This window comes from Thalassophryne amazonica, chromosome 9, assembly GCF_902500255.1.
Source record: "Thalassophryne amazonica chromosome 9, fThaAma1.1, whole genome shotgun sequence".
Taxonomy (NCBI): domain Eukaryota; kingdom Metazoa; phylum Chordata; class Actinopteri; order Batrachoidiformes; family Batrachoididae; genus Thalassophryne; species Thalassophryne amazonica.
Window position 1 is genome coordinate 45209719 of NC_047111.1, and position 22202 is coordinate 45231920.

Below are 22202 nucleotides of genomic sequence, written 5' to 3' on the forward strand. Positions count from 1 at the left end.
CCCGTAGAGACGGTGCCTGCTCCCAGACCACCAATAACCAGCAAAAATCTATTTAAGCATAAAAATTCAAAAAGAAAAATAATATAGCACCTTCAACTGCACCACAGACTAAAACAGTTAAATGTGGTCTATTAAACATTAGGTCTCTCTCTTCTAAGTCCCTGTTAGTAAATGATATAATAATTGATCAACATATTGATTTATTCTGCCTTACAGAAACCTGGTTACAGCAGGATGAATATGTTAGTTTAAATGAGTCAACACCCCCGAGTCACACTAACTGCCAGAACGCTCGTAGCACGGGCCGAGGCGGAGGATTAGCAGCAATCTTCCATTCCACCTTATTAATTAATCAAAAACCCAGACAGAGCTTTAATTCATTTGAAAGCTTGACTCTTAGTCTTGTCCATCCAAATTGGAAGTCCCAAAAACCAGTTTTATTTGTTGTTATCTATCGTCCTCCTGGTCATTACTGTGAGTTTCTCTGTCAATTTTCAGAACTTTTGTCTGACTTAGTGCTTAGCTCAGATAAGATAATTATAGTGGGCGATTTTAACATCCACACAGATGCTGAGAATGACAGCCTCAACACTGCATTTAATCTATTATTAGACTCAATTGGCTTTGCTCAAAATGTAAATGAGTCCACCCACCACTTTAATCATATCTTAGATCTTGTTCTGACTTATGGTATGGAAATTGAAGACTTAACAGTATTCCCTGAAAACTCCCTTCTGTCTGATCATTTCTTAATAACATTTACATTTACTCTAATGGACTACCCAGCAGTGGGGAATAAGTTTCATTACACTAGAAGTCTTTCAGAAAGCGCTGTAACTAGGTTTAAGGATATGATTCCTTCTTTATGTTCTCTAATGCCATATACCAACACAGTGCAGAGTAGCTACCTAAACTCTGTAAGTGAGATAGAGTATCTCGTCAATAGTTTTACATCCTCATTGAAGACAACTTTGGATGCTGTAGCTCCTCTGAAAAAGAGAGCTTTAAATCAGAAGTGCCTGACTCCGTGGTATAACTCACAAACTCGCAGCTTAAAGCAGATAACCTGTAAGTTGGAAAGGAAATGGCGTCTCACTAATTTAGAAGATCTTCACTTAGCCTGGAAAAAGAGTCTGTTGCTCTATAAAAAAGCCCTCCGTAAAGCTAGGACATCTTACTACTCATCACTAATTGAAGAAAATAAGAACAACCCCAGGTTTCTTTTCAGCACTGTAGCCAGGCTGACAAAGAGTCAGAGCTCTATTGAGCCGAGTATTCCTTTAACTTTAACTAGTAATGACTTCATGACTTTCTTTGCTAATAAAATTTTAACTATTAGAGAAAAAATTACTCATAACCATCCCAAAGACATATCGTTATCTTTGGCTGCTTTCAGTGATGCCGGTATTTGGTTAGACTCTTTCTCTCAGATTGTTCTGTCTGAGTTATTTTCATTAGTTACTTCATCCAAACCATCAACATGTCTATTAGACCCCATTCCTACCAGGCTGCTCAAGGAAGCCCTACCATTATTTAATGCTTCGATCTTAAATATGATCAATCTATCTTTATTAGTTGGCTATGTACCACAGGATTTTAAGGTGGCAGTAATTAAACCATTACTTAAAAAGCCATCACTTGACCCAGCTATCTTAGCTAATTATAGGCCAATCTCCAACCTTCCTTTTCTCTCAAAAATTCTTGAAAGGGTAGTTGTAAAACAGTTAACTGATCATCTGCAGAGGAATGGTCTATTTGAAGAGTTTCAGTCAGGTTTTAGAATTCATCATAGTACAGAAACAGCATTAGTGAAGGTTACAAATGATCTTCTTATGGCCTCAGACAGTGGACTCATCTCTGTGCTTGTTCTGTTAGACCTCAGTGCTGCTTTTGATACTGTTGACCATAAAATTTTGTTACAGAGATTAGAGCATGCCATAGGTATTAAAGGCACTGCGCTGCAGTGGTTTGAATCACATTTATCTAATAGATTACAATTTGTTCATGTAAATGGGGAATCTTCTTCACAGACTAAGGTTAATTATGGAGTTCCACAAGGTTCTGTGCTAGGACCAATTTTATTCACTTTATACATGCTTCCCTTAGGCAGTATTATTAGACGGCATTGCTTAAATTTTCATTGTTACGCAGATGATACCCAGCTTTATCTATCCATGAAGCCAGAGGACACACACCAATTAGCTAAACTGCAGGATTGTCTTACAGACATAAAGACATGGATGACCTCTAATTTCCGGCTTTTAAACTCAGATAAAACTGAAGTTATTGTACTTGGCCCCACAAATCTTAGAAACATGGTGTCTAACCAGATCCTTACTCTGGATGGCATTACCCTGACCTCTAGTAATACTGTGAGAAATCTTGGAGTCATTTTTGATCAGGATATGTCATTCAAAGCCCATATTAAACAAATATGTAGGACTGCTTTTTTGCATTTACGCAATATCTCTAAAATTAGAAAGGTCTTGTCTCAGAGTGATGCTGAAAAACTAATTCATGCATTTATTTCCTCTAGGCTGGACTATTGTAATTCATTATTATCAGGTTGTCCTAAAAGTTCCCTGAAAAGCCTTCAGTTAATTCAAAATGCTGCAGCTAGAGTACTAACGGGGACTAGAAGGCGAGAGCATATCTCACCCATATTGGCCTCTCTTCATTGGCTTCCTGTTAATTCTAGAATATAACTTAAAATTCTTCTTCTTACTTATAAGGTTTTGAATAATCAGGTCCCATCTTATCTTAGGGACCTCATAGTACCATATCACCCCAATAGAGCGCTTCGCTCTCAGACTGCAGGCTTACTTGTAGTTCCTAGGGTTTGTAAGAGTAGAATGGGAGGCAGAGCCTTCAGCTTTCAGGCTCCTCTCCTGTGGAACCAGCTCCCAATTCAGATCAGGGAGACAGACACCTTCTCTACTTTTAAGATTAGGCTTAAAACTTTCCTTTTTGCTAAAGCTTATAGTTAGGGCTGGATCAGGTGACCCTGAACCATCCCTTAGTTATGCTGCTATAGACTTAGACTGCTGGGGGGTTCCCATGATGCACTGAGTGTTTCTTTCTCTTTTTGCTCTGTATGCACCACTCTGCATTTAATCATTAGTGATTGATCTCTGCTCCCCTCCACAGCATGTCTTTTTCCTGGTTCTCTCCCTCAGCCCCAACCAGTCCCAGCAGAAGACTGCCCCTCCCTGAGCCTGGTTCTGCTGGAGGTTTCTTCCCGTTAAAAGGGAGTTTTTCCTTCCCACTGTAGCCACGTGCTTGCTCACAGGGGGTCGTTTTGACCATTGGGGTTTTTACGTAATTATTGTATGGCCTTGCCTTACAATATAAAGCGCCTTGGGGCAACTGTTTGTTGTGATTTGGCGCTATATAAATAAAATTGATTGAATTGATTGATTGAAAGCATAATATAAGATAAAGGAATTACCTGGAGTTTATATTTTCTTAAACTTGCCTTTCTTGACTTGTGATAAAAACATTAAGTTCCTCCAATGGCTCCAAATTGGAAAAAGTTTAACTTTGGACCCCTATACAAACTGAAATTGACCATTGTCACTATTTTTCCTGTTTTTACTCAATAACTCCACAACACTCATTTACCGATCACCAAATCTATACCTTCTTGCAATCTTTATGATCTGACAAATAATATGTTAGATGTTTCAATATCATTGGAGCATTTTTAAATGTTGATCCCTGAGTAATCCTTCACTGACCCCTACTTGCCCTCCTGGGATGACCACCACACATTGATGTGTAGGCTATGATATACTGAGGGTGGACTGGATGTGTCTAGTCCTCAAAAAAGCTGCTTGGCCTATAGACAACTAGCTCATATATGAAAAGTATACGAAGACCAGGACCAGCCTATAATGTTTATGTACAATTCACATATTCCATTAGCTCCTCAATTATACATGCTATAGAGGAAACAAATCTTGAATGACATGAAACACACATCTCATCTCTATTCTCATTTTCACTACCTTTAATCAACCATCAACCCATTTGAATCAGAGTGGTTTGAATGGTACCGACAAGCAGCATAACAAAAAAGGCATGAAAGGTTTGTTTGGTCAATAAATAGAATGTGTCAGCGATTCCTTGGAAGGCTGCGTGCGGTCAGGATCAATGGCCACAAGATAGTGTGCTGCCTCTGAGCACAATCAGGTTTTATATAAATCATGCCGCTTTTTGGAAATGATTGCTGTAGAGCTAGCAGAAAGATGTGCATGACAGTGTCTGAGAGTGCAAGTTTGCGCAATGCCAACAGTTAGCTCTGTAATTAACAGGGCAGGAGCAGCCACTTTGAGTAGCAGCCCTCACACAGCATGGCTTTTAATGAGGCATGGAGAGGCATGAAATGAATTTAATTCAGTAACAGCATGTTACAAATGCAATACTGAATGTGAGGCCGTATGCACAGTTACATTCATTTTCTCCAGGTGTTGCAAGTATGACAACTGGATATGGACGGCAAAGACAATGGCTCCATGATGAGTGCAATGATTTAGAACTATGAAAAGAAAGTACACATTGTGAAATTGGAGAGCCCTGAATAATAAAAGGGAAAACACATGCACAAGTGCAGACACTCCACTGTAAAACACTTCACATATGCTGCTTTCTAACCAAAAATGTTCAAGTTCTGGAGCCAGTTTGGTTCCACACCTGTGAACCAGTCCCATCACAGAGGTACATTGCCCACTCATGATGTCACAAATGTTCTCTCATCAGGTTGTAATTTGATTATGACCCAACTGTTGAGTGCAGTAACCCTTTATTTGTCATAGACAAGCTCCAGAAGCATTAAATGAGTATTACGGACCAGAAGGAATCCTGTTCCAATACTTTCTGACAAAGGGTTGGCATAGAAAATGTCTGTACAAATTTGTTTAGCTGCTGTTTGAATAACACGGACATCATGACTGAAAAACACAACAGCTACCTGCCGATTAGTCAGAATCTTCAGCGCCTACTGTCCTTGACATATTGATATACCGTCGCAACCCTTCACAAGTTCAGTTGCAAGATATGCAGAGATCATTTGTGGAGACGCGCAGCCAACCTTGCAAACACATGCAGTGCCGTCCTATGCAAAACAGTTCGCTGACACCACATTATTTCCTGTTGAAGCAAGTTGCAAGAGGATGTGGAAATGTTGGGCGAAGTGAACAATGTGGTTCAAAGATTTCTGCTTGTCACTTGCACGCATCTTTGGGCAGTTTTGCCCATTCCTCTTTGCAAGCCCCATCAGGTTAATTGGGGAGAATCAGTGCACAGCCATTTTCAGATCTCTCCAGAGATGTTCAATTAATTCAGGTCTGGGTTCTGGCTGGGCCACTCAAGGACATATAGAGTTGTCCTGAAGACACTCCTTTGATATCTTGGCTGTGTGCTTAGAGTCACTGTCCTGATAAAAGAAGAACCATCACCTCAGTCTGAGGTTAACAGTGCTCTGGAGCAGGTTTTCAGCAAGGATGTCTCTGTACCAGAGAATTTTGTTTCTTGGAGGTTTACAAAAAATTCCTTTGACTTCATGCTTGGTTTGTGCTCTGACATGCACTATCAACTGTGAGACCTTATATGTAGACAGGTGTGTGCCTTTCCAAATCATGTCCAATCAACTGAATTTGCCCCAGGTGGACTCCAATTAAGCTGTAGAAACATCACAAGGATGATCAGTGGAAATAGGATGCACCTAAGCTCAATTTTGAGCTTTATGGCAAAGGCTGTGAATACTTATATACATGTGGTTTCTTAGTTTTTTATATTATTATTATTAATGAATTTGCAAAAAAATCTACCCCCCCCCCCCCCCAAAACAAAACAAAACAAAAATACCCCACTTTTTTCACATTGTCATTATGGGGTATTGTGTGAAGGAGTTTGAGGAAAACAATGAATTTCATCCATTTTGGAATAAGGCTGTAACATAAAATGTGGATAAAGTGCTGTGAATACTTCCCGGATGTACCGTATTTACATTATCTGTGCGACTACAATTTAAGCAGATAATAAGATTTCCTAACCAGTCTTTTATTAATTGAAAGAAGGTAAAGTCCTCTATACAAACAAACAAAACAAAACATTTCATCAGGTTGGAGTGAACAAGGATAAATGAAAAAATGAAAGTTGACATTCAAGGGAAGTAAAACAGCACTAACTGGAGATCGGCAAGTGAGCTCACAAAATGATATCATCTGCTCTGCCGTGCTAGGTCGCTGCATGTATCTGTGGCAGCAAAGCCGCGGTCCCACCGAATAATGAAGGATGAAGAAGGAGCCACGCACCCTGTTTTTTTGTTTCGTGAGCTATCATGGCAGTATAGTGGCTCAGACTGGCTCTTAGAGGCATTATCTTCAGTTAATGAGGCTCCTCTCTGAGCGTGGCGCTAATTTCAAGATGTTCAAAATTTAGCAACAGCAGCGTGGCGCAGTTTGTATTCGAGTTACTGCAACGGCTTAGAGGCATTTGCGTGGTGCTTATGAGTCTGCAAAAAGTCCATTATCCATGCGCCTGGCACCTTCGCAGGACCTGAGAGGCTATTTTTGGAATAGCTCTCCTCTTGCGCACACAATTCCACCTGCTCTGTGCGCTGGACTCTATATAAAATAATTATTTTGTAGTGGATTAATCATTTTCTGCCAAACCTTGGATGCTGAAAACACCTCTAATCACTTCTAGAATCCCCTCTCTTTCCTGCTCCATGTGGAATGTATTTTGAACAGCTTAAGGTAATTATTTTTAATGTTTTTTATAGCTTGATAAAACAGTTCCTAGCTGTAAAAGTATGTCTGTATGTTGATGTCTGTTGTATGTAAAAGTATGTTGATTTAGTATCTTGTTAATGGATCACATGACCTCTGCTGTGTGTGCGCACTGAGGCAGGACCTGAGAGGCTATTTTTGGAGCGGCTCTCTTGCGCACACAATTCCACCTGCTCTGTGCGCTGGACTCTATATAAAATAATTATTTTGTAGCGGATTAATCATTTTCTGTCAAACCTTGGATGCTGAAAACACCTCTAATCACTTCTGGAATTAATGGATCACATGAGCTCCGCTGTGTGTGCGCACTGAGGCAGTGACTCATCATCATGCTTCAAACGAGCATTTAGGCAGAACGCCAGCTCACAAAAGAGTGATATTTCAGTCAATATTTGACGAACACAAAGTTAAAATTTGGGTGACTGCGTGAAAGTGGATGTGTGTTTAAAGCCACAAGGCAGATATAACTCCAGTGGAGCAGCTAAGAGAAGGAGCAGTGCGGCAACACAGGTGGAGAGTGTGCAAAAGACCAATTTTGAAGACATAACACAAAGTTAAAAGTTGTATCATGATAACTTGTAAGCTGCAGAAGAAATAAAGAAATATATATATATATATATATAAACTCAACAAAAATATAAACGCAACACTTTTGGTTTTGCTCCCATTTTGTATGAGATGAACTCAAAGATCTAAAACTTTTTCCACATACACAATATCACCATTTCCCTCAAATATTGTTCACAAACCAGTCTAAATCTGTGATAGTGAGCACTTCTCCTTTGCTGAGATAATCCATCCCACCTCACAGGTGTGCCATATCAAGATGCTGATTAGACACCATGATTAGTGCACAGGTGTGCCTTAGACTGCCCACAATAAAAGGCCACTCTGAAAGGTGCAGTTTTATCACACAGCACAATGCCACAGATGTCGCAAGATTTGAGGGAGCGTGCAGTTGGCATGCTGACAGTAGGAATGTCAACCAGAGCTGTTGCTCGTGTATTGAATGTTCATTTCTCTACCATAAGCCATCTCCAAAGGCGTTTCAGAGGATTTGGCAGTACATCCAACCAGCCTCACAACTGTAGACCACGTGTACCCACACCAGCCCAGGACCTCCACATCCAGCATGTTCACCTCCAAGATCGTCTGAGACCAGCCACTCGGACAGCTGCTGAAACAATCGGTTTGCATGACCAAAGAATTTCTGCACAAACTGTCAGAAACCGTCTCAGGGAAGCTCATCTGCATGCTCGTCGTCCTCATCGGGGTCTCGACCTGACTCCAGTTGGTCGTCGTAACCGACTTGAGTGGGCAAATGCTCACATTCGCTGGCGTTTGGCACGTTGGAGAGGTGTTCTCTTCACGGATGATGCGAAGGAGATGTGTTGCACTGCATGAGGCAAATGGTGGTCACACCAGATACTGACTGGTATCCCCCCCCCAGTAAAACAAAACTGCACCTTTCAGAGTGGCTTTTTATTGTGGGCAGTCTAAGGCACACCTGTGCACTAATCATGGTGTCTAATCAGCATCTTGGTATGGCACACCTGTGAGGTGGGATGGATTATCTCAGCAAAGGAGAACTGCTCACTATCACAGATTTCGACTGGTTTGTGAACAATATTTGAGGGAAATGGTGATATTGTGTATGTGGAAAAAGTTTTAGATCTTTGAGTTCATCTCATACAAAATGGGAGCAAAACCAAAAGTGTTGCGTTTATATTTTTGTTGAGTATATATACTGAAAATGATACACAGGTGTATATAATAAAACGGCCACCTCATTCTATATGCAGAACAGCACCGCGCACAAAAGAGCGCTTTTGCAGAAATAAATGGACAAACACAAAGTCAAAAGTGGAATCACGTTGTAAAAATGACTGTTTAAAGCCAGGGAAAAATAAAGCCAGCAAGCCACGGATGGAAAGGAAGAGCACAGAGGCGGCTGTCCATGAAAGGACAACAGCAGCGCGCGCGCGCAAAAGAGCGATTTTGCAGAAATAAACGGACAAACATAAAGATTTTTGTGTTTAAAGCTGCAGAAGAAAAGCCAGAGAGCCGTGGAGCCAGCGAGGAGCACAGAGGTGGCTCTCCAGGAACCCGTGGTTCGGGTCTAGCTGGTCTGGTGCATTACAGGTGGACAGCAGCCTGGCGCACAGCGCACAACTGCGGAACTATGATGGAGTGACATCAACATACTTTTACATACAACAGATACCCTCTCTACTTTTAAGATTAGGCTTAAAACTTTCCTTTTCGCTAAGGCTTATAGTTAGGGCTGGATCGGGTGACCCTGGACCATCCCTTGGTTATGTTGCTTTAGACGTAGACTGTGTTTCATAATTATTGTATGGCCTTGCCTTGCAATGTGGAGCGCCTTGGGGCAACTGTTTGTTGTGATTTGGCGCTATACAAGAAAAAAGTTGATTGATTGATTGATTGAGTGTCTATTTTTGGACTGCGTTTAAAAAAAAAAAGAAGGGACAGCTTTAAATGCTGCTGTGAATCTGTGAATTGAAAACCCACACTTTGAAGGGACCAGGTGTGGGAGGGCTGGAGGTTTGAACCAAACTCATGCCTAAACGTGCGCCAACATGGCATTATCATGGCGCTATCATGGCACTATGTGGCTTAGTGTGGCTGATGCGAGCCATTCGAGGCTCTAATGACAGGTCGGTCGTGGCTCACTAGAGGCTGCTACGCGGCACATGCGGGGTACAGAGAGGCACATAGTGGCACCTTCATAGTGGATACGCGATAGATCAAAACGTGGGTCATTCTTCGAATAAACACCCCACACCCATGCGTAGCTCCTTCTTCAGCCTTCATTATTCGGTGGGACTGAGGCTTTAGTCTTGTGATGAAACACCTGAATTAACAAACCAGTCAACCTCTCTACTAAAGAGGCCAAAAGATCTGTTTTTAGCTGTAACTGACAAATGTAAAAATGTACAAAAGATGTATTTTCGAAAAGATATAGTGAAATTAGCTTCCCTTGAAGACACTGCACATGAAGTATTTCCCGTCATGTACATCTTTACATGGTGAGCTACCATTGTGTGAAGTTTCCCTGAAATACATTAACCAGTTTTGGACGAGTTGTGCGTACAAGACTCATAAGTAGATGGACGTACAGACAGAGAGAGGGATATTCCCATATACCTTTCAAAACATTTGCTTGCAGGGCGCAACAAAACTTGGATTATCTAGTATAAATAACAACCTGACAGGGAGAAATGTTACCTGAATGGTTTGGGAGGCAGTATACTAAAGCGTGTTTTCTCCAGCATCTTCCGGATCTTGTTCCGTCCTCCAGACACAGTGTTGGCCTTCATTTTCCTGGTGTTCTTGGTATCTGTGGGGAACTCCATGTCTCCGGGAAGGTCAGGAATGGAGAAGCGATTGCCTTTTTTCTCCTGGATCTTCGGTATGTGAGGGCCGCCGTTCTTCTTCTCATGCATAATCCTACTTAGGAGCTCTTTGAAGACTAGATGGAAGTAGGTAAGAGAATTAGTTAGCCAGGGCCTTCTTTTCTGATCACTTTTATTTTTGATTTGCTGTCTGTCATCTCAAAGGACAGCATCTGTGAGTGTGTGTGCTGTGCTTGACTCACCAAAAATATTTGTTTTGACAGTCATGGAGAGATGTGTGTTGTTCCTCAGGATGTCTACAGCTTTGGAGATGGATATGTTCTCAAAGTTCTGACCATTTATCTCCATGATCTGAAAGGAAGAGAAGAAATGAGAAAAAACATTCAAAGCTTAAATTTAGCTACAAACAGAGGTAGTGGGAGACCTAAGCAAGACTTTGTCAGGAGAAAAAAAATGCTATTGTAATTTGTAATGTAAATTTTAAATCATCCTCAACAAAAACAATCAAGTGTAGCTTGTGGAGATGTTGCTTGAAAACGTTTGGACAAAACAATAAGCACTGTCATATTTTATATGGGTACAGCTGTTGTGCTGCTCACACTAACAGTCGCCCCAAACTTGAGAAAATGTCACCTGCAGCTGCTGCTGCCTTCTAACTAGGAAACTGTAAAAATTAGCTTTTAATCAAATCTGTGTGTGCTTTTTTTTACGGCAGTGCCCTAATAGTTCAGTCCAGAACAGTAGGTATATGCACTAGTCCAAGCCAGTTGTGCCATAAAAATGGTGGATCATCATCTCAGCACTGATTAGTCACTCTCGCCTCACTCAAGATTAAGATCAGGGGTCAAATTTTCTGTTTTTGTTGTTATAAAGCACAAATCATTCTTGATGTAAGTAACTGGTATGTTGTGAGCCTCAGGTTGTGACAGCATATCACATTCCCCATGCTGGACTTTTCCAGGGTCAAATATCTTATTTCCATCATGAAATACATACCCAATTGTGCGTGTAAATGCAGGTAAAATTTATGTCATGCTGTCTCATTGGGAAATTACAGGTTTTTGATGTTGCCACTGTGATGTCCTATTAAAGTAGATATTTTGTTTCTAGACTATGCTTTGTTGCAAATATTCTCCTCTTTCCTTTGCAGTTTACTAGATCCAGATCCGATGAAAGACAAAAAAGTTACAGCTGGATTATCAAATGAAGACCCTCGCTGACATTTTTCCGTTATTCGAGCATTGATTTACTGTTGCTTTTAGTAACTTAATGGTTACCAAAAGCAGTCAAATTACGTCTACAGTGTCAATGTTTGCTCAATACATAGTATCTGAATAAAAATCATGGGACACTTTTTGCTACCGACTCTCACAGCTTGGTGATGTTCTTGACACAAAATTCTTGTACAGTCTGTGACACTAGACAGAGTGCAATATTTAAACATTGTGTGATTACTAGAGGTGGGCTGTTTCACAGTCAGGGTACACACATATGTGTCACTGGCACCAAAAATTCAAGTGGTTACTTTGGTCAAGTTATTCATCCATATCTAACTGTTGACTGGGGTACTTACATGCCCAAAGTTTCAGACCTGTCAGGTGTTTGCATATATGAGCTCACAGATACGATCTGCTATACTTTCCGGAGAGGACTTTTTTTTTAAACTAAGATAATTGTTGTGTCAATTATACAGACTAAGATTAGTGCAATCTACCCATATATACTACTACATACAGGTGGGGAAATACGATTTGACCCCTTGTCAGTTTTGCAGGTTTTCCCACCTACAAAGAATGGAGACGTCTGTAATTTTTATCGTAGGTACACTTCAACTGTGAGAGACAGAATCAAAAAATCCAGTAAAAGACACTGTATGATTTTTAAATAATTAATTTGCATTTTATTGCATAAAATAAGTATTTGACCCCCTAGAAAAACAGAGCTTAACAATTGGTACAGAAACATTTGTCTGCCATTACAGTCAGACGTTTCCTGCAGTTCTTGACCAAGTTTTCACACACTGCAACAGGGATTTTGGTCCACTCCTCCATACAGATCTTCTCCAAATCTTTCAGGTTTGGAGTTTCAGCTCCCTCCAAAGATTTTCTATTGAGTTCAGGTCTGGAGACTGGCCAGGCCACTCCAGGACCTTGAAATGCTTCTTGCGGAGCCCCTCCTTAGTTGCCTTGGCTATGTGTTTGGGGTCATTGTCATGCTGGAAGACCCAGCCATGACCCATCTTCAATGATCTTACTGAGGGAAGGAGGTTGTTTGCCAAAATCTCGCAATACATGACCCCACCTATCCTCCCTTCAATACGGTGCAGTTGTCCTATCCCCTTTGCAGAACAGCACCCCCAGAGTATGATGTTTCCACCCCCATGCTTCACGGTTGGGATGGTTTTCTTGGGGTTGTTCTCATCCTCTAAACATGCTAAGTGGAGTTGATTCCAAAAAGCTCTATTTTGGTCTCATCTGACCACATGACCTTCTCCCATGCCTCCTCTGGATCATCCAGATGGTCACTGGTGAACTTCAAATGGGCCTGGACATGTGATGGTTTGAGCAGGGGGACCTTGCTGCCCTGCAGGATTTGAAACCATAACAGCATCATGTGTTACTAATGTAATCTTTGTGACTGTGGTCCCAGCTCTCTTCAGGTCATTGACCAGGTCCTCCTGTGTAGTTCTGAGCTTTCTCAGAGTCATCCTTACCCCACAAAGTGAGATCTTGCATGGAATCCCAGACCGAGGGAGATTGACAGTCATCTTGTGTTTCTTCCACTTTCTAATAAATAATCATAACAGTTGTTGTCTTCTACCAAGCTGCTTGCATGTTGTCCTGTAGTCCATCCCAGCCTTGTGCAGGTCTACAGTTTTGTCCCTGGTGTCCTTAGACAGCTCTCTGGTCTTGGCTATTGTGGACATGTTGGAGTGTGATTGATTAAGTGTGTGAACAGGTGTCTTTTATACAGGTAACAAGTTCAAACAGGTGCAATTTATACAGGTAAAGAGTGCAGAATAAGAGGGCTTCTTAAAGAAAAATTAACAGGTCTGTGAGAGCCAGAATTCTTGCTGGTTGGTAGGGGGTGAAATACTTATTTTATGCAATAAAATGCAAAAGAATTATTTAAAAATCATACAATGTGATTTTCTGGATTTTTTTTTTAGACTGTGTCTCTCACAGTTGAAGTGTACTTATGATAAAAATTACAGACCTCTCCATTCTTTCTAGGTGGGAAAACCTGCAAAACTGACAGGGGGTCAAATACTTATTTTCCCCACTGTATATCTATATATCTACATATCTACTAAAAACAGTTGATGGTAATTTATGTACTCAGAGTATACAACTGCTATTGTGTTTCTCAAACAAGAGAGGATAGTTTTTGTCAGACAAGACATTTTATTTTTGAATGCCTGTTTCAAGTCATTTCTCCACTGGGCAATGATCCTCGGAGTTCGATTGTTATACAGTAGGCTTCGTGTAACCATCAAGGTAGGAATGAACACAGCACGTGAGACCTAATAAACACCAATCAACAGTGGAGGAAAACAAAATAAATCTGAGATCAAACATGGAAATAAAATACTGACAGCTTGGCTACAACATAACAGAAAAACAACATAAAGGAGAAATGCCATAACCCCGGGACGGAAGTAAATAACAAAAACACAAAGAGCACGTAACTAAATTACAAGGGGTGGAAATAAATGACAAAAGGAAGAACAGGAAAACATAATAACACGAGAGGCGGGACCTTCAGCAACACAGAAGACAGAGAGATACCGCACACAGCCGCCAGTCGTAACCCTGGTAATTGCACGCGGCAGGGGACAAAGAACAGGAGGAGGACTGAGGTGAAGTGACGAGGACAGTGACAGATCAAGGATGAGCATGACGAGCACGCCCATCCCTGATTACACACAGATGACAACGAGAGGGAGACACGCAGACCGCAGCACAACAAGGGTGCACAGCACTTCACAGACATACACACCCACCCAGGACACGGGAGGACGAAGCATGCTCCACGCACAAGAAACATGCCGGAGTAACCCATACACACGTTCACACATGTATTCACACACATACCCATAGACCATGGGAGGAGCACATGGAAGATAAGAACACATATGCACCTTCTCCCACACACATAAGCACACCATGAGAGACAAACACACGCTCACTTCCACACACACACACACACACACACACACACACACACACACACACACACTGGGATGCAGAACAGGACAGGTGACAAGGACTCTGATGAGGACACACAAAAAGACACAGAGACACTTAACACCCCGGCCACATACCAAATCCCAACAACAGCATTCTCATGTTATGGAATGTCTGATACACGAGGTCTGTCCATAAAGTATCGTACCTTTTTTTTTTTTTTTTAAACTACATGGATTTGATTCATGTTTTCACGTCAGACAAGCTTGAACCCTTGTGCGCATGCGTGAGTTTTTCCACGCCTGTCGGTGACGTCATTCGCCTGTGAGCACGCCTTGTGGAAGGAGTGGTCCCGCCCTTTCATCGGATTTTCATTGTCTGGAAATGGCAGAATGATTTTTTTTTTTTTCCATCAGAATTTTTTCAGAAGCTGTTAGAGACTGGCACCTGGAAACTATTCGAAAAATTTATCTGGCTTTTGGTGAAAATTTTACGGGCTTCACAGAGAATAAGGTCTGGTAGTACAGCTTTAAGGACCCCTTTAAGGACGCTCAGCGCGCCGCACTGCGAGCTGCGACGACACGGCACAAGCCACCGGACCATTTCTGAGCTGATGGCTCTGTGGATACGAGACCGTCATGTGCTCTTTCTCTGGTTATCACAAGAGCTGCACATCAGCCATTTTCCGGCAGATTTCACTTTTAACAAGAGATTTTGTCATGGAAAGCCATGCAGAGGCTTCGCGCGTCACGACCAATTCGCTTTGGAAGCGAGACAAAGGAACACCTCCGTTTCGGCGTGTCAGAGGACAAGTTTGGACATGTTTATCTCGGCTTTCAATGCTTACCAGTCCAGTAAGTATCAGTGAAACTGTGGAGAGCTGTCCTCTAATGCCAGTAAATAACACCATCTCTTATGCTATGGCTTCTGAGGTGGCTGATTTGTTGTTAGAACAGTCAAGATGACACCAGATATTTTGGTGCCGGTGTGATATAATTACACCATATAGTGCCATAAACCATCTTCTCACCTGATCTCCCCTCTTGAGCCCGGCCTCTGCAGCTTTGCTCCCTTCTTCCACCGACTCAACAAAGATGCCAAACCCCCTCTCGCTGCCGCCCTGCATGCTGAAGTAGAGCGGCGACTCCCTGGTTGCTTTCTGAAGCGTGATCTGCCTCCACTTAGCTTTAGCTGCACACGCTATGTTCAGCAGCCGCAAATGGCCCTTCATTTTCTGAGAGGGAAAACAGCAATGACAAACTCAGGGCCAGCATTAAAACTTGTTTCTGTTGTCTAAGAATAACAATGTAGGCTTGAATTAGAAAAGCTTTTTGCCTATGCTTGGAACCCATTTTGAATTTTATATTTTGCTTTCTCAAATGAGATTAGAAATAGTCATTATCAAGTATTGCAGATTATAAGGGTGCCTTGCAAGTGGTCATTTTAAGCCAGAAAGGACATTATAGAAAATATTCTGCAGTTTAAATGAACATTTGATCTTACAGTAGCTTCTAGGTGCTTCTCAAACTCCTCCAGGAAACGTGTCATAGCCGGATCACCTTCAAAATCATTGAAGTGGTTGTTGACCCACAGCAACACTATTCTTGTTACCTATGAGAGAAGGGAAACAGTTCAATTGTGTTTTTGCAATAATTTACTTTTATTCTACAGTAGGTCAACTGCTCAAAGACAGCTGCACTTTATGACATTTTTACGCAATGAAAGTATATATATATATATATATATATGACACCAGTAGGCCAGTGACATTTAGTCATGGAACAAGGAGACCCAACTGTTATCTATGCATTTGCTTTCCAACTGGTAACCTGACAAGGATATGTCACTGAAAAGCATGCTTTAAAGAGCAGGTGAACTCCACTGAATTTACCTGCTAAAACACTTGGAGACTATTGGGCCACCATGGTACAATTTCAATTACTGCAATACATTACACAGAAGTAGAAGAAGTGAGATCTATACAGGCCCCAAGACTTTGTGTGCTCTTCTCAGAGCATTCGACTTTGAAAGCAGCTGAGCCATCTTTGAGCCAGCTCTCTTCAGAAATCACTGATCTCTACAAAATGGATCGGTGGAAACCACTGATCTCAACAAAATAGATCGGTGGAAACCACTGATCTGTACAAAACATTAATGTGTGACAGGACCGCTCATTTATAGAGCAGTTTTCTGAAGAAAAATCATTGGAAATGTTTTTTGTTGTTTGTTACCTCAAAATTTCTCATTACTGTTAAAAAAAAAGTTTAGAACATTTGTAATTAAAATAGCTAAATAAATCAATAAATGGTTCTTTAGAAACCTTTCATCTGTAAAGTAAAATCACCTGTTATTTCAGATTAGATAATTTCTTGTTTAACATAAGTAACCTTGGACATTTATTTTTAGACAAATAAAATAACATGGAAACTTGTAAATTTTTAAAAGTCTGGTAGATTATTTATATCTCATTTTAATCAGAAAAAGCCACTAAATAAATACAAATGTTTATGATAAATGCAACAGGAAATAATTTAACGACTGCAGTGTGATTGTAAAGTAGGATTTCTGTGACATAAACGTCATGATGAATTTTTTTTTATATATATATAGTCATTTAAACTTGTAATTTCGTCAAAATATGTAATTGCCGTTAATGTTGTTTTCAGGACAGAGTCATTTCTAAAATATGAATTTGAGCACAATGGGCCTCATGTATCAACATTGCGTATGGCGATATTTGAGCGTATATGGGCTGTATGCCAAAATTGCTGCGCTACTTGGCATTTATCAATGTGGTCGTTGGCGTACGGTGCGCTGAAAATATACATCAGGTCGAGAGGTGGTGTAAATTATACACCAAAATGAACCAGCACTGGAATCCACATAAAAATGAAAATGATCAACATGATAAAGTGCCATCATACAAATCAATGCATATGTTAAATAAATAACACTTTCTTGATTATACTACCTAATAATTAATACAAATCCCGCTTTTGCGGGATTGTTGGTCTGGAGCACAATCCGTGGCCACAGCGCTGACCGCAAAGAAAGCGCTGCTCACCTTTTTCTCCAGAGCCTGGAGCTTAACTTTATGTGGTGTGATCAGGTTTTTTTCTTCCATTCGTTTGTTACAATAAAATAAATAAAGAAATACATTTTAAAAATAAATAAATCTGAAAAATTAGGCGTGTCTTATTAATTGAGCTATCAAATATCCACATGTCAAGAATTATTGACATGTGAAAAGAGAATACAGTGGTCCCTCGCTTTAACGCGGTTCACCTTTCGCGGCCTTGCAGTTTCACGGATTTTTTTAGTCCAATTTTGCATGCTTTTTTTTACAGTGCTTTGTGGTCTGCGTGTCTGTTTATAAGAATCTTCTCGCCCAGAAGAAAAAAGAGCGCCAACAACTACCCATAACTGTGTTCTTCACTCGGAAAAAGACACCTGCAGCGAGGTTTGACTCAGCGTCAGGATGAAGAGGCGCGATCAGAGGAACTGTGAAATACTGGTCAGTCACTATTAATCATTTCTTATGTGTCCAACCTCGTAGGTTGATCGCTAAAATTAAATTCATTACTTCTAAAAGCCATCATAATTATTTATGGGAAAACGTTCTATTTTTATTTCTCAAACAAATGTTTGGGCCTGAAAACAGGTTGGTCTTATTTCTCTACAAAGGTTTGAACTTTGAGAGTGTTTACACACGAGAGAAAAGGGAGAAAATGTTCATGCCTGATTCAGTAAAGTGTATAAAGTGGTTTTACAGGGGTTTTACAGCTTTGAAACGTCTATAATAATTGTAAAAAATAACGCTGACTAATTCGTGGACTTCGCTTATTGCGGGCTATTTTTAGAACGTAACTCCCACGATAAACGAGGGATCACTGTAACACTTCTTTGATTATACTACAAAACAATTAATACGACGGCCGCTTCTGACGCTCTATTGGCACGCGTCGTGATTGGTGGAGTTCTTTTTCTTTGCCGTCTTCCTGGCTTCCATGTCATAAAATGAGGGTGTGTCTGAAGTGGAGTCTGAATATTTATGGGTGTGTTCATTATAATTACGATTGTTTTCACCCGCCACATTTATCAAGGTCACGTCGGGCGTACACCGGAAATGGGCAGGTGCACACTGCTTGATACATGTCACGGCAACTTTGGTGTACTTCAAATTTACACCGTAAATTTACACCACAAGTGCGCAACGTTGATACATAAGGCCCAATAAGTGGAGAGCTTCTACCTGTGCAAATGTCTTTTGACTTTGATTTGTGGACATTTTTAATGATCCGTTCATTTATTGTTAAAATATAAAATGAAACAGCTTTTTTAAAAATAATGAAATAGTTGCTGTTCAAAGAGCCTTTTATTTAGAAGCAGGTGATGTTCTGCTGAATTCTCGGGACCAGATGAAGGTCTCTTCTGCAGTTTTGAACTCTGGTGGTGTTGCTGAAAAGCAGAGATGTTTTCTTTCAACTGGACTTCACGGTGTTCAGCTCATCAATGGAAGTTTGGTTGCTGCACAGCAAATGTTCCTGACTGGGACAAATAAAAATATTCTTTTAAATATAAAGAAACACTAAACAGTTTATATATAAAAAGGGAATAAATGAGACAAAAACGACAGAAAAAATGCCCGAAAAAATAAGTTATTTAAAGGTGAGCTTTTGTGGTGTCTGAAAAAAGCTGTAGCTTTATTTGGTAAAAATAAAAAAGACCGAACCATTTAGAAATTAAAGCGTTCACTCAGATCAACTACGCTAACGTTAGCCGATCATTAAACCTTTACAGCAGTTCAGCAAACGTCACGTTTTATTTTTACATTATTCTCACCTCGATAAAGCTGCAGAAGTAAATTCCGCTGGGCAAACTGGGACTTCGCCTATATCCAAAAAGTGGGAGATTTCGGACCGAGTGGGTCTGCTCCATCCCCCCGGCTGCCTGCCTCGCTCTGCCCTGGAATGATGCCTGAAGGCCGGCTTCTCCGTGAGGGTCGGCCCGCTGTCGCGGTTCGATCGATATCCCACCAAGTCATCAGCCCTCCCTCGGTCGGCGTCACTCTGCAAAGTAGCTGAAAAAAAGCTTCTCCCAGCAGGGTGATGGGAGAATCATTTTACTGCTGTTTTTTTTAAAGCTTTTTTGTGGTTCAGGCGACGCAAATTCAAGATGGCGATCGCTGAACTTTTTTCAGGTTGTGAAACAGCCAGAGTGTGACATGGCCGCAATCTCCGCCCCCTTGCCGCTTCTGAAGCGATGCGTCTGACGTCACGACGCGTTGGAAAGCGTTTTATTTTTCTGACTTGAGACTTGAGTAAATTAAATTTTAGACTTGCAATGAAAATGTGTGTGTTTTTAAGACATTTAAAGGCCTAAAATTTTAGTTTCTGAATTTAAGACTTTTTTAGACCCCGCGGGAACCCAGAGTCCATCACAGTTCTTCCCCCCAAGCCAAGGCTGGTACCAATTTACAGCTGGGTGGATCTAAATTGAACTTAACTTTAGCCTGTCAACCATAAGACACCTTTAACTATGATGGAAACAGTCTGATAATAAATGAGCACCAACTAACTGAGCTCTGTAATGACACAGTCAGCCTCTGTTGTCAAACCTTGAATCAGATTTAAAGGAAGTTAGGACAGCTGGCTCCACAAACACAAATAATTGTGGGATTTTAACTGCCAGCAGTTAAGATATGGACCAAGGGCGGAGCCGCTAAAATGTACAAAAGAGCTGCTCTTAAACCGAGTGGCAAGGGTACAATCAAAGATTGTGTCATTCATATTCTGCCAATGTGTTAAGTTTCTGTTTGTTAAAACAAAAACCACTACAAAAACTGAAACAGAGAGAATTTGAAGTAAAAATATGACATTATGTGATCAGCAAAGAAAGCCCACTGCTGAACTTATGGAGGTTATACCGAGATGCAAATTGCTCCATGTGCATAAACCATTCTGAGGGCTTTATTTCAGTGTGCCCCACGATGAATATTCTGCAGCTGAATACCCTCAGGCTGCAAAACAAGCTGACAAGAAGATCAACACACAGGAGCTGCAGGGCATGTTAACCACAACCCCACAATGTCACAATCAAAATATAATGCAATGCTAAAATACTCTCGGCCATATGAGTATAAAAATAGGAAACACAATGTGACCTTTTGACCTCTTAAATAGGTCAAGGTTAGCCATCTTTGAACTTATCCAAGGTCTGCGTCCCGAGAATGCTCCCTGTGAATTTGAAGACCCTGGCAGTAATAAGACTGGACTTATGCTGAGCACAGACAGACATTGGCCTCGGGAAAATACAATATCTATTGGTATCAATCAGAGTACATGACAGATATGTTTATTTATTTATTTACTTATTACTATCATCTGATTTTAACCTTTGCAAAGAAACATGTGCTCCAAATTCATTCTGGACAGGACTGAGTGATGTTAAATGGGAGCGTAGGTTATAAACCTGAATGGCAATCCCAAAAATACAGTAGTGTTCAGAATAATAGTAGTGCTATGTGACTAAAAAGATGAATCCAGGTTTTGAGTATATTTCTTATTGTTACATGGGAAACAAGGTACCAGTAGATTCAGTAGATTCTCACAAATCCAACAAGACCAAGCATTCATGATATGCACACTCTTAAGTCTATGAAATTGGGCTATTAGTAAAAAAAAAAGTAGAAAAGGGGGTGTTCACAATAATAGTAGCATCTGCTATTGACGCTACAAACTCAAAACTATTATGTTCAAACTGCTTTTTTAGCAATCCTGTGAATCACTAAACTAGTATTTAGTTGTATAACCACAGTTTTTCATGATTTCTTCACATCTGTGAGGCATTAATTTTGTTGGTTTGGAACCAAGATTTTGCTCGTTTACTAGTGTGCTTGGGGTCATTGTGTTGTTGAAACACCCATTTCAAGGGCATGTCCTCTTCAGCATAAGGCAACATGACCTCTTCAGTATTTTGACAAATCCAAACTGATCCATGATACCTGGTATGCGATATATAGGCCCAACACCATAGTAGGAGAAACATGCCCATATCACGATGCTTGCACCACCATGCTTCACTGTCTTCACTGTGAACTGTGGCTTGAATTCAGAGTTTGGGGGTCGTCTCACAAACTGTCTGTGGCCGTTGGACCCAAAAACAACAATTTTACTCTCATCAGTCTACAAAATATTCCTCCATTTCTCTTTAGGCCAGTTGATGTGTTCTTTGGCAAATTGTAACCTCTTCTGCACATGTCATTTATTTAACAGAGGGACTTTGCGGGGGATTCTTGCAAATAAATTAGCTTCACACAGGCGTCTTCTAACTGTCACAGCACTTACAGGTAACTCCAGACTGTCTTTGATCATCCTGGAGCTGATCAATGGGTGAGCTTTTGCCATTCTGGTTATTCTTCTATCCATTTTGATGGTTGTTTTCCATTTTCTTCCACGCGTCTCTGTTTTTTTTGTTCATTTTAAAGCATTGGAGATCATTGTAGATGAACAGCCTATAATTTTTTGCACCTGTGTATATGTTTTCCCCCCTCCAATCATCTTTTTAATCAAACTATGCTGTTCTTCTGAACAATGTCTTGAACGTCCCATTTTCCTCAGGCTGTCAAAGAGAAAAGCATGGTCAATAGGTGCTGGCTTCATTCTTAAATAGGGGACACCTGATTCACACCTGTTTGTTCCACAAAATTGACAAAGTCACTGACTGAATGCCACACTACTATTATTGTGAACACCCCCTTTTCTACTTTTTTTTTTTTTTACTAATAGCCCAATTTCATAGCCTTAAGAGTGTGCACATCATGAATGCTTGGTCTTGTTGGATTTGTG

At 40.7% G+C, this 22202-nt stretch overlaps 1 protein-coding gene across 1 annotated transcript in view; it reads right to left on the minus strand.

Moving 5' to 3' along the window:
• The window catches only part of rapgef6 (Rap guanine nucleotide exchange factor (GEF) 6), a 217466-nt gene that overhangs the window by 80493 nt on the left and 114771 nt on the right, over nt 1-22202 (minus strand). Inside the window, 4 exon segments of the mRNA XM_034177980.1 lie at nt 10041-10284; nt 10411-10519; nt 15386-15589; nt 15859-15966. Coding sequence (XP_034033871.1) covers nt 10041-10284; nt 10411-10519; nt 15386-15589; nt 15859-15966 — 665 coding nt within the window.